The sequence below is a fragment of the Lingula anatina genome, chromosome 5 (assembly GCF_051362555.1).
Source record: "Lingula anatina isolate TDL-2025a chromosome 5, LinAna3.0, whole genome shotgun sequence".
In the NCBI taxonomy this organism is placed as follows: domain Eukaryota; kingdom Metazoa; phylum Brachiopoda; class Lingulata; order Lingulida; family Lingulidae; genus Lingula; species Lingula anatina.
In genome coordinates, this window is record NC_141771.1 from 16,527,834 (window position 1) to 16,542,202 (window position 14,369).

The 14,369-nt window shown below is 36.5% G+C and overlaps 1 protein-coding gene across 1 annotated transcript; it reads right to left on the reverse strand.

The window, feature by feature from the left end:
* Nucleotides 1-5,957: 5,957 nt before the first annotated feature.
* Nucleotides 5,958-14,304, reverse strand: LOC106171328 (uncharacterized). Its single transcript, XM_087013626.1, has 7 exons — nucleotides 13,809-14,304; nucleotides 11,755-11,853; nucleotides 10,294-10,389; nucleotides 9,012-9,173; nucleotides 7,838-7,900; nucleotides 7,107-7,241; nucleotides 5,958-6,800 (listed from the first exon to the last, which is right to left on the reverse strand). Exons 1-7 carry the CDS (start codon nucleotides 13,864-13,866, stop codon nucleotides 6,589-6,591), a joined length of 825 nt encoding a protein of 274 aa, XP_086869752.1. The 5' UTR covers nucleotides 13,867-14,304; the 3' UTR covers nucleotides 5,958-6,588.
* Between the last annotated feature and the right edge of the window lie 65 nt (nucleotides 14,305-14,369).

Here is a 14,369-nt window from a genome sequence, read left to right on the forward strand (position 1 = left end):
CTGAGCGTACGCCCTTGTCTATACAGATAGAGACATCTGTTGATGCTTAAAAAAATTTAATTTCACCAACTGCGATACACCACTACAGGGATATTAAACCTGAAGGTCGACAACAGAGGGAAATTGCCAGTGGGGCCATATTCCATAATCATAATACTTTATTCTGTACAGTTGTTATTCGAACACCCATAGTTACGTGTATAACATTAACGTATTGCTTTATTGCCCACTGGATAAATTACAGCACGATGTTTTGATTTATGTCCCACCCCTTCTGAATATAAGGTGGATGTTTTAACGGGAGCCGTACGTTATACATGTAGAGCCCTATATATTTTTTTACTCGCCGACCAACTTGCTTCTGCACATAGGGTGGCCGAGTGAAGCTGCTTTTGTAATTTGGTGCGAGATAGTGTGTAGGTTTCGATGTAAATCTGCAATTTAAGTAGGATTTTATCATGCATACTTGCATGGCCGACGACTAGGGTGTGAACTTAATAAGCTTATTGTGCAATATAGTGGCAGCGTTTTTTCCTAAGGCTGTTAAACAAAGGCAATCTTTCGACTCTCTTTCGATAAATACCCGAGTAAAACATTCAATTTTCTTGCACGTGATTGTTGTATTTTTATGGTTAGTGTTAAAACGGTGATGTTTACGCCCCATGTAAGGGAGATCGTTCGAAAGCCAAATAACAATTTAAACCCCAAACGCCGGTGTTTAAAGTCATCAGTTAAAGTTAGCAATTACACCCGATACATTTTGGATGCAAAAGAATGATCTCATAACATGACAATTTTCATTTCCGTATTATCTAAGTGGATAAGGGGAAAAAATGAACGTATCGATCCAGCCTGGTGTGCATCCTTTTTTCCATAAACCATAGTATGAAAGGGGCCCGAGTAAAAGAAGTCGGCATATTTTTAGTTATTGAAAGTTAATGTAAATCCGTACGTAGTTGCTGAATTTGAATTATGTAACCAATGATTATTCTCCTGCCAACAGACATGACTTTGTGTCCTTCATTTTATTTTTTATTCAGTGTTTTCTATTTTATATACTGTGGAGGTGAAAAAATAAACTAAAACTTTTTTCCAGTTCCTTGGTTTTGACTATTGTTTATTACGGGATTCTAATAAATACATGTACATGTATATTCATTAAATAAGATCACTTTCGTTTGTTTCAATTAATATATCCAACAGCAATTTATATCCTTGTTTACCATAATGGAATGCATTATGGCTGTTTTCACAGTGTGGAATCACTTAAAATTCCCTCTCATAAAATATATTTAACATTTTCACATTAAATCAAAAAATGATTCACACTACCAAAAGCACCGCAAAAGCATTTTTTCAAATTTAAAAATCATTAAAAACAAAATTATAAGCAATTGTTTGTTGCCAAAACTCTAAACTGGAACGGAGAATTAATATGTCACTGAACCATGTCCTTCGTCATTAACCCGGTAGTAATATGTTGCAAAATATGCTGGTATGATTATCTGCTGGGCTTTTACTCATTTGACTTTTCCGTACGTATTTATATATATTTATTAATCTGCAATTGATTAAAGCGTAATCACATTTAATTAACAACAAAAACAAGGTATTGCGGGTCGATAGAAAGCTCGAAAGGCGTTTGATTGCTATGCTGAATTATCATTTTTTACACAATATATCCAGAAAAAGCACCAGGTATAATGTCAATGCAACGTGAACACTGTTGAAAGTGAACACAAACTTTATGTAATAATCCAGTGTTACAAGACAAGTATATTTGCATGTTTTCAGTTTACATAAAATGCTCGAAACAATGGTTGAATATATTCATTTTACATGCAAGTACATATTTTAAGTCATTAATTGTGATATTGGCGATTCAGTATGCGCTAAGTCCTAGTCTTATCAGTAACAATATTAGTGCAGAGAAATTGTACTGTACATGTATAAGGGAAATTCCCCTTAATGGTGTTTGTTTTCTTTTATGTCCATGCAAATTCAATCCGGGCAGGAAGGGAAATTTTCAGCGACATACCAATGCAGATAAGACGCCACCTAAATTTCCAGTCGTTATTATACGTGCTTTTTAGATTTGTTGCAGAGACATGTCACACAAAAAACCATGCTATTGAGATACAAGAGCGCGATGCAGAAATATCCGAGTTGAAAGGATGATTCAAATTCTGTGGAGAGGGGCGGCTGCATGCGTGGACTTGGAAAGGCGGCAAGCTATTGAAAATGCTACCCTTCTTGCTGCCAACCAGAATCAAAGTCTGGAACTGAACGACAGGATGACGAAAATACGCCAACTAGAGGCTGATCTAAAGGAAACCCGCCTCGATGCTGACGAGGTTAAAGGTCAACTGGCGTCACTGAGGTCTGAGGTCACCGCTGCTTATGAACGATACTTTGCAACTATTTTTCAACTCTACTCTGTGTTAAACACAAGATGCCTTTTTTCGTATCCCATATCAAACCTAACCAAGTCACATTTTGTGCTGGTTCCCACTGACATTTGTCTTCAGCTATAATGAACCCAAACGTTCTAAATCCGACTGTATCAAATGACTTAACTGAGTTGCTTTTTCAAAATTCTCAGGTCCTGCTATACCATCATCAAGACACACAATGACTTTATGTCCTTCTGACCTCCAATGTTTTACAACTTCCCTCACGATTTTGGAGAATATAAAACCTGTTGAGGCCACTCCAAAAGGTAAAACATTGAAAACATAATAACGATTTTTCCATTCGAAACCCAGAAATTTTACAAAATCTGTAGCAATCATTACATGATGATAAGCTGGTTTCAGATCAAAAGTAAATAAATCATCTTTTTGTTCAAATAACCCGTTTGCTATTTCACTATTTTCATATTTGAATTTAAACTTACATAAATGCTTGTTAATATGTCTACAATCTAGCGCCAACCTCTTCTTCCCAGTGCCACTTATTGCAACTGTCAATGGATTGACCACCAAAGATTTATAATGCACTTTTGAAACGCATTTTCTTTTCAATAAATTATCTATTTCATTTGTAACAAACATCTTATTTTCTCTGGCAGAATTATAGTTTTTCAAAAATGCGGCTCCTGGCTCCGTTTTAAACGGTAGATTATAACCTTTCTGAATGACCCCCCAATATGTATTCACTTGCATTTATTTCTGACCAAACTGTCAAATGACTTCTTAAACTACCAACTGGCGTTTTCTCCGAATCTAACTTCAATATATTTTCATCATTAGCATATTTTGTCAAATGACTTCTCAAACTGTCGACTGACGTATTCTCCGAATTTAATTTCAAAACATTTTCATCACTGTCATAATTTGATAAGCATTACATTATTATTTTCAAATGAAAATATACTTATCTTATTCTGCGCATTGGCGTTCTCTGGACACTCTTTCTTCCAGTGCCCTCTTTCTCCACATCCATAACATCTCCCCGGCTTACTATCACTAGGATTGTAAAATTCACTTGAAGTGCTTGGTTGACTGTCCCTTTGGCTGGTAGAATTATAAGATCGAAAACGTACATTCTCCCTCCTTTTGTTCTTCTCGACTTTGATCTTCCTTTCGCTCTGCTTTGGGCTTTTATAATTCTTTTCTCATCACCAGAATCTTCTGCGAGAGGATTAGAAACGTATTCGCTGACCGACCACTCGCCAGCCAGCCTCTGTAGAATCGGCTAATTTTATGAGCTTTTGTCTATGTTTTACACCCTGAGCTTCAGAGATAACTTGACACTAACCTCTTCACTATAGCCTATCTTCATCGTGTCAAGTTACCTCTGACCACATTCGATTGCCCCCGCCGCCCGCCAATCAAATTTAAAGCCCGCACTCAATGACTCATTGAACGATCTAGCCAATGAACGCGAACGAGTCAAAGCGCGCTTTGTTCAAATCCGGACCAATCAAAGATAAGGCTGAATATCAGGGACTTACCGTAACCTGTGGGCAGCACGCAAAATACATCATCCCTCAGTAGATAATGATGCAGGGCCTCAAACTGCTCTGGTTTCAATTCCGATATACTCATATTTTGCAAAGAATCAAGAGATAACTTAACACATTATTTTACGTAGTCACTCGTAGGAGACGCCATGCTTTCTTTGTGTACGGTTATGCACTCGGAACTACTCGGATGTCTCCGCACTCGACAATAACTTTGTTGTTAGTATGGAGCTTGCGGAATCAGCCGAGGATTGCCGATTAACGATCAACCAACCAGCGTTTTCACCAAACTTTGTTGAAAAATTTTGAAACTTGGATTCGATTAGCTTATATAAACTAGGTCAAACTATTTTCGTCAGAGGTAACTTGACACGATGAAGATAGGACGATAGGACGAAGATAGAAGCTCAGGGCGATGTTTTACGGACATCATAACTTCAGCCAACTTTTCTCTACAACTATCAACATCACCTCGTGGCAATTTTTCGTTGCTAATGGTGTTGGAAGCTTCACCAATCAACTTAAAAAGACTCCTCTACCCTCAACAAATGTTTTTCTGCCAACTCATTTTGTGTCATTATTTGTCCCATTTCAGCAGAAATGATATCTTTGATTTCGGACATCATTGCATTCAGAGACTTTGTTATCGCTTCTTGAACTTCGGTTCTTATCTTTTCTCGAAAGTCGGCGTTCATGATTTTTGGGAAAAGCGGCCCCGCTCTTCCGCAAGCAGGCTAGAAAGTGACCACTATTACTTGTATCCTCCCTTTTATACCAACCACGACAATCTTCATTGGTCGTGCACTGAACTACTACTCAATAACTCTACCTCATTTCGTCATCCTCTCAAACGTACATCTCCACAAACATCTTCACAAACCGCGAATACAATAATTTTCCGCTATACTAACGAAACGCGGCAAATATTAATTCGTTTGATGTTTAAAGATGTATTTGAAGTCAATTTTAGAAACATATAGTAAATAGTTATAGTATAACTAAGAGAATTACCAAAATACATTGTTTGATATTACCTGAAAATGATATTTAAACGGATTTTTCTACTAGCTTTTAATGCTGTATATACATGGGGCAGGAATTTTAAGAAAGGAGCAGTCTAAAGCTGATATATGGCTGATCGAATGATTTATTCAGTTTATCCCTTGGCATGTGGACTTTATTTGAGTTGTATAGGAAACGAGTAGGAGTGGTTTGTATGTGTTACTGGGAATCCACGCTCCATCGATGCTCGGTTCATATGTACTTTTTTAAAGAAATAATCAACTAGAGATACCTATATACATGTATGTTATATTATGTAAAGGCTCATTCTTAATGCATCTATTGTTCCACGCAGATCGTTATACCCTCGTGTGGACACTCGCTGAATGCAAACAGATTAACACACCGCTTTTTGTTTCCAAAGTATTCGTTAAATCACCAGCTTGTCTGTATTCTACTCACGGCCATGTTACTTAAGGTGTTTATAGGTGAGGGAGATCTATTTGAAGTCGATGTAACAATTTTCACTACGAAAAAGCTGCTGTTATGTCATCCACTCGAGTTAAGAAATGAGCCTGATGCCTTTTTGGTGCAACAACAAGACGATTAATCTAAATGTTTCTTTCCGCATTATATGTTCTGATGCGGAAAAATCCTAACGCATCTGCTCCCCGTGAGACCTTTTTCATATTATAGCCTGGTGTACATTTCTCTATCCAGAAGCCACATTCGTGACAGGGGCTTGTAAAAGTACCGGGTAGTCAGCATCTTTGTGCCATTTTTAATTGTTGAAATCAATGTATACTTTTTGTGCATGAAATCTGTAGTTACTGGATCTTCATTATCTACTTAAACATTTACACAATGCTTATTCATCTGCCATAAGACACATACAGGTATATTAAGAGTTTGCGTCCTTCATTTGCATTTTCATTCAATATTTTCTAGTTTAAAGTGAACAAATAAAACTAAACAATAAACTGTGCCGCTTTCTTGTTTTTGACTAATGTTTAATAAGGTAACTCTCTCAAATATATTAATTGAGCAAGACGAAAAAGTATAACTTCTGTTTGCTGCAATTGAAATGTTCTACATGGATTTGCATCTTATTCAACTATAAAGGAAACCATTACGAAGGATCTAAATATTATTTAAAAAGAAAAGAGGTCATGTGCACCGTGTACTAGCGTTTCTGTTTACACAGTATAACAGTTTAACTTTCCTCCGATGAAATTTACTTAAACATGTAAACGTTGAATCAGTGAAATGATTTACACTGCCAAAATTACTGCCATAGCTAACAATTCTTTTAAAGTCTGAAGTCATTTCAACACAAGTATAATCAAGATAAATTAATTCACAAACAGGTAGAAAGAGGCATATCGCAAGGCAAATCCAAATGAATGCTTACTAGTACATGTGCCTCTGTGATTATCTTATTACATAATACAGTTTTAATATCTATAAGCGTGCCCTGATAGGTTGAATTTCCACCTATTATGCAGCACAGCTGGTGAGCACAGCTTCATTGTCATCGGCACTTCATATATCCCACAATGCAACTGACAAAACCGCCATTCACAGTGAGACCATCCGCGCGCAACAGGTCCTCCTTCATATCACTACGCCAATGGTGATCTCTCTATGGAATCGCCACCAAGAGAAGCGAAGCTTTCGATATTGCAACCACCTGTGTTGCAGAAGCACCAGGCTTTGACAAATGAGCCGTAGTTAGCCACTTGCTCTCCCCATATGCATCCTTCCAAGTACTCCATCTTTCGCCCCAATATATCGATATTGGAAAAGAACCCGTCTGCGCATCCTCGGTGGTATTCTGGAAAGATGGAATTGGAAGTTTAACAGCATGAATAAATTTGAAAATTCTCAAAGACCACTGAAGGGTGTAATAGCTGCAGCAAGACTTCATTATCCCTGCCAATATTGATTATTGTGAAGCTTTTTCATAGAACAGCTTTTGCAATCTGGGTCTGCCGATGATAAACTTAAAGCAAAGTTTAAAAGAAATATACAATCGCGCAATACATGTCTTCAACAACACTTATGTGCGAAGACTTTATAATAATTATACCATATACAATATCCTTAATCATAAAGGAAGCATTATTGCCAGTAGAAATACCTCCGTTAATATCCTGCCTCACGAAACAAGAGTGTGTCTGAGGGCAAGGCACCAGAGCCACAATCTCTGGGTATGGCAGAGCCGTCTCACCAGAACAGTTCTTCCATCCACTAGAGCAAGAGAAACAGCGGAACACTAGGGAAGAAAATAAAAAACAATCCATAAACATCGATGAATCCATGTATCTACATGTATTGCACAGTGAAATAGCAGTGATTAAATATAGGAAAGTGCATTTGATAAAAAGTGCATTTTTTTGCATAGTAATTAATGAAATATTTATTGACGTCTGCACAAAGTATTGCAAAGTATTATATGATGGATTTTGAAAGGCATTTACACTGCTTCCAATTTATAGAGAAGCATTGTGATGGGCCTAAATGCTGTTGTAAAGAAGGGAAAGAAAAATCACACGATTAAAATAAAATTTCAATTATATCATGCTAACCACAAGACCTTTCGTTGTGTTCTAGTTTTCGATTCTAAGATAAGTATCGCAATACTTATGAACATTAATTTAAGGCATTTAAAAGGATCAGTAACACATACATATCGTGCCACTCCCTGTAGAATGTGTGTAGCTTGTTAGACATGGCAATATATGAGTCGAAATAAATTTGACTTCCGCTGATGTTTCAAAGACTATAAATTTTTAATGATTTTTAATGATTTTCTATGCTAGGACAGAACACTCAACGAGAGATAACTTGTACGAAAAGACCAATACATACCAGAGGCACTATCTGTATAATTGTACTCTACTTCGTAACCGCCAGATCCCTGTGCTGGAGGGGCTGAAAGTGATAAGTGAAAAGTGAAAGTGAAAGTGAAAAGTGAAAGTGAAAGTGAAAAGTGAAAGTGAAAGACACTAAAAAACCTAAAAATTCTTTGAGTAAGGAAGATCAGATACAACAGGGCGCCCCTCTCTGCTTCTCCAAATACGGGTCACCTGACTCTAAGGTAATAATTATATTAAAAAAAACTCGGAAATCTGTGACAGAAGAAATGCTTTAGTTGTGATTACAAGTTAATTGCGTTCGTCTCGCGCTTGTGTTGCGTTCGATTTTTATCCGGACTCTTTCGCGAGCGATTAGTTGTTCGTGCAACACGCCTTTGGAAAGACGGTGGTCTCACATACACAAAGGAATGAGACGAATGCTGTGTATTTTCAGAAATCATAATAAACTACATGTACAGTTCTTCCGACAGACTATCAATGTTAACTTCATAAATTATAACCACTGTGAGTTTTACAAGGGTACTGCAAAATGCCGTATTCGTTACAATATTTTACATGTAGGTTATTATTTTTCCTCAGTTCATTGAGGCAAAGTCTATAAGGTGTCCCTCGATGTTGTTTCAAGCATTTTCCATTTTAGCGAGTGTAATTTCTGTTTATAGATTTTTCTTAAAGAAGTATAAATTATTAAACATTGAAGACCGATAACCACACTAAATGTGCCAAATTTTCAAAAGTTAGCGGACTGAAAAGTAATTACTGGCACATTGGGACATTTGGAGCTTATAACACTCCCAATATTTCACACTCGCAGAAATAAAATAGAATGCTCATTTCTAAACGTCTCTCCGGGTCAGACATTATCGTTAGCAAGCTCCTATGATCCTTAAGTGACACATTTTCGTGGATGGAAACTCGTTACTTTTTCAAAACCATCAAGAGCACAGACAACTGAACCAGGTAAACACATGTGCAGCATACATACTAGTTCATATATTGAATAACATTCCATAAAACAAAAACTAATCATTGTAAGAGAAAGAGAGAGAGTGAGACAGAGGGGGAGAGAGAGAGAAAGGGGGGCTGAGAGAGAGTATGACCACTCAAAATATTCTACGCGGTGTGAAAATCACCCCCCCAAAAAAAGAAGCAGATGTTTTCTTTACCGTTAATCAGCTCTCCAACCTCTTCGAAGTTTTCCAACTTTTTCTCCAGTGCCAGCTCAGCCGCAGACTCGCCTTCGCCCCCTTCCTCCTCGTTTTCATTTTCTTCCTCATTTTCGTTCTCATTCTCTGGTACCTCCGGCACAGCAGGCTCTACCGGAGCAGCTGAAACGGTTCAACATATAATGGATCACATCGTGTAGCGGAAACAGTTGACCACACGGAGTTGTCTGTCACGAACTTAAAGGGGGTTTTATTACTTGTAAATAAACGCAATCATGAGCATGGGTCTAAAATATTTTGCCTACATGTAGATTTATGTACCACGTTTTGGCGGTGCCGGTGCCACTGGAACCGCAGGCTTGGCAGCCTCTGGTCCTAGAGCTACTATAGAAGAGGGACTAACAAAGATAAAAGAGAGTGAATCGGAAACAATTTATGTTCCTCCTGGTGCTTGAATCATTGACAGTTTCAGTTTATTTTATTAAAGTTTCACCCGTAAAGGTAAAAAATAAAAACAGTAAAAGTTGAAACAGTCATTACAACAAGGCAGTTCTATAAAGAACTATGAGAGACTAAAAACTAATTTCAGTTTATATACATAAAATCTCTTTTTAATTCTAAGAAAAGGCAGGCTTTGGCACTGCTAAAAATCATTTTCGGATCGTCAATCAAAAGTATCAGAGTCACGTATATAGCGTACCGCAGTACAATCATGGTTTTATTTATATGAGGGAAAAATACATTTGCACCATTTGCTTTTGTTTAACATTCATGCAAACTCGTCATACCACGCAGTTATGAAACACTTGTTAAAAAGCAAGAACGCTGATATGAAAGTAATTTTGATGAGCGCTTAAATAAAATTGACAATATTTGATTTTTACTCAAAATGAAAAATTGGATCCGAAATAGCATCATCTGAAACAGGGTACTGATATGGTCAATGAGCGGAGATTTCGGCGTAGCGCTTATTACAGCTGCATTTACATGTATTACTTTCAAATATTTCATTCTCTGTTCATTTATCGCTAAATCACTCCATGGCTTGTCATGACACCTGTAGGTAAGACCACATGTCGAATCGCTTGCCTAGGTCTCATAAAGCCTAAACCCAAAGTACGCATTGGCCTTTTTTACATTGGCCATTATGCAATTTGTTTGCATTATGCATTTCTGAATGTGAATGAAAGCATGGTGTTGGCAGTCACAGGTCGCAGACCCGATATTTATTGGGAATTATTTGTATACCCAAGCTTCGTGGTGGACTATGTTATTGACATACCCTTTGGTGCTGGTGCCGCTGGTTTTGCGGGAGCCGGTTTGACGGCAGGTGGCGCTGGCGCTGCTGGTTTTGCTGCTGCTGGCTTAGCTCCAGCCGCTAATGTACAAATGTGATTGATAAGTAAGACTTGAAAACATTTCATAGACTACTATACATGCATAAAACGCTATACATGCGATAACATTATTCAGAATAGAACACTACATACGAACGACTAAATATCTTTGTAAAAGAAGAGTGATTAAATAGGAAACTGTTAAAATCGCGTTTATTAAAGCATTTATATCATTGTTAGTTCAAACATGGGGAAAAGATAATGGTTCGTGCATTATATGAAAAATTCATTTGAGAATGCGATAGCGCGATTAAATTATAACTGTTATTAGAATTTAAAAAGAAACATTGATATATATGTATATATGTGAATAAATATATTGTGCTTCCTATTCTATGCATTGCTTACTATGGTGATTATAAATCAGCCTTGAGAGACAGTTAAGAATTATGATGATACATGACAACTGTGAGTCGAAACAATGCTCAGCTTTTGTCACATTTTTTTTTCTTTTAATCTTTGTGGTTATCTAATCTCTACCATGGCGTACAAGTTATCCACTGTTCATAACAAAACGCACGCAAGAAAAGCGTATAAATAATGACATTGATAAACAAGGCGAAATTAAGTTGATATTGTTAAGGAATTAAAATATTTCATATACACGTATAATCCAGATAATTACGAATGAATGAATGAAACCACTGATTAATCGCTTGTTTCAATGATCACCATTTTATAAAGATAGTGATCATTATTTACTCCGCTCCATGTCGCTTCCGTGATGCATTTGTTTACACTTACGCTTAGTGCATTAAGTCTATATTGGATTTTCGTTACAGAAAATATATTTATAATGCCACAGGAAAGCTATCCGGATTTTTAAATTGCATCCCTTCTAATTGTAAGTATAAGCAAATGGTATAAAATAAGTTTGGAAATGGTAAATATATTGCCCAAAAATGTTGTTTTTTTACGTTTTAAAAAGATCAATACTCATCCAAAGTGTTAGTAAAAACTATACTGTGACAGAAAAACGAAAAACACATATTGTTATTCACGATCATCCAAGCTGCAATTTAGTTCCATAGCCAGTAAATACAGATGAAAAATTAAAGTAAACGTTTACCATGTATGACTACAAGTACAACGTATAGCATGGCCGTCTTAACCACGCAATACAGGTAACGAGAAGCAAATAAGACGAAAAAATGTTGTTTTTTTTTTTTTTTTTTTGTTTTTTTGTTTTTTTGTTTTGGGAAACAAATTTCATGCCTCGGGTACTAAATCACGAGTGCAAATACGGGATGCGCAACTAGGCGCTAGACAAATCTTGCTATTAGGCATTTATAGTTATTTTGATGGATATGTCTCAAATGCAGTATTAGAGTAATACCATATCGTACCTGCACCGCTCTTCGATGGGCCAGATTTGATGAGGAGGGTCTTTCCGCTACCTGCCTTTCCTCCACCAGCGGCGTTGGGAGGATAATTGACTGCATATGCTGTTGGGAAAAAAACGAGCACTTTGTTATATGGTATCCATTATGTGAGAAATTGGAGAATTTTCTCCTCAAAAATTAAATAAATAAATAAACCGAATCGCGTCTGTCGATGCAGAAAGTTCTCTTAGGTAGATGAGCCCTGGATTAAATCTTTATTTTTGGTTAAATGTACAGGTTCTTTCATGAGGGTAGATACTATGGTATTTATGATTCTCGTCACTAAAACGTTGACTAAGTAAAGATGTCTGTATAAATGTTTGAACTAATGAGAAAGGAAAAGTTCACATTCATTGTCTTAAGAGTAAATTTAGATACCTTGAAAAACATGTTTAAGATCTGCTTTCTTTGTGTATTGCCTGATACCGATTGCTTAGCTTATACCTTAAAAATTGTAATTATCGTTAAAACAACGACTGGAGTGTTTTCGTCATCCAAATTAAGTAAATTCAGCATTTTAATTATATCGCAACATAGGTATTTGGTACCAAAAGACAATATCTTGTCCAGTTAACCCCAAAAAAACGACAAGTTATGCAATTTTCCCAAATTTTCCCAAATTTACCAATGTTTATTTTAACTGGTAAGTCAGAATCAGGAGAACAAAAATGTATTACATTTCTTTTATAAAAATGTGGCCAGACAGAACGGTAACTAATGAGGCAATTAAGCTTAAGAATTACTAAGATAAATAAAATGCTTTTGGATAAACAACAGATGATGAGTTTTTAATTTTTTTCTTTTAATCGTAGTAGGCCTATGACCTGCCACTTGTTCATCCAATCATGATGACACTGAATTTCTGTTAAAAAGTGGACATAGAAAAACATGACTTTAAAAAAGAGGAAGAAGAAATTGTCGAATGATCGTGATGATATGGTTTACGTGTTAATACGCCTACTTAGTACCATGAAAATATGTTGTACGACCTTACAATTAAATCACAGGCAATGCATCAGTGCCGTAACTAGATCATCGTTAATGGTACCAAGACACACAGTGTTAAGGTGTATATCTTAATGGCGCGATAGCATGCGAAACGGTCATCTGGCTCGTTTCTTATTTGCTTTAATTTATTTCAAGAGCACATATGACGACTTAAGTTTGCATTCAGTTTTTAAGTAGTAAAATCTCACCTCTACAGATTCACCAAGGAATTTAAAATCCACATTAAGCGTTTTTGGTCACAAGACCAGACACTCAATTAAATAAAGGTGCTACTGTACCTGCTAAATGATTACATTGTCTTAAATTTGTCGCCATTTGCAGCCATTTCATCGCTCTTGTACAGGAAACGAATTTTTATTACTTAAACTTGTACTATGACGAATTAAATCTAAATCAAATCTACGAATCGTGAAGAATAATCAGCCATACACGGCCTTTATCACTGAAAATATATCTAACTTTAATATCATATACAACTTCGCCTCTTTTTACATATCCTTATCTTTCAATGTCACCTTGTGTAGATCGTTCAGCTACACGAATTTAATTCTTTTATCTCTGTGTAGAAGATCAGCTTCACAATACCAATAATTATGCTAAGAAAAGATAATTCTTGGTATACCCATCACCAAAAAATCTCTATTCGCGATTTAGTATGTTGGTAACAGTGTTTAACATTTGAGTATAAACATGCAAATGTGGCATGTTTCAGTCATCTAAAGCTGGTGAAACACAGACCTTACGTTGTTTAAAAAAGTAAGAAATCTCCATTGCCTTTTATATGCATTTTAAAGATAAAACATACAGCGTGTTTGTAGTAAATTGATATAACATTTTGGTAAATAAATAAATAAATAGATAAATAAAGACAAAACGTAATAGATAAATAGATAATCTAGTGCGCCCCCTTACCATCCAGTGCACTACTGCGTGCTTTAAAGTGACCATGGTCAATATTAAGTGGGAAATTCACAAATAAGCAGAAGAAGAACTTAAGATAAAGCACCTACCGTCTAAAGCAAATAACACTGCTACGAATACTGCGATAATGATGCTGTTTACGTGCATCGTGGACGGTCGGCCTTCAGGATGAGCAATTTGTTCAAGTTGAATAAAACAGCGTTGTCTCCCTGACCCCGTGAAACTCCTGTTTCAGTTCTGCTGGCGTCGTTGCTGACGGTGTAAATGAGCCGGAACGGAAAAAAACAGAAAACTAATACTGTTTGGTAGGCTGTTATTGGTTCTTAGGACGGATGAGTAGAAGCTAATGTAAAGATTATGAGTGGCGAAATTTATATCACGGCGCGGAAAGGACATGGCCTTGAAAAATATTCCGAATAAGGTCACTTGATGAGATGTCAAAGTGCGGGTGATTTGGTAGAAAAATTGTCACAAGTAACAATGCTTTTGGGCTCTGTTGCCCATTCATCTTAGCATTGAGTGACAGTCGACTTTGGGAATAAATGCCAGGGTTACAGAAAAGTCTGTCTGATAGATTTAAGGAAGTAGAAAACATTACATGGAAGCCACATTTGTCAGCTTTCTCACTTTTTATTTTATCTGTTAGCCAA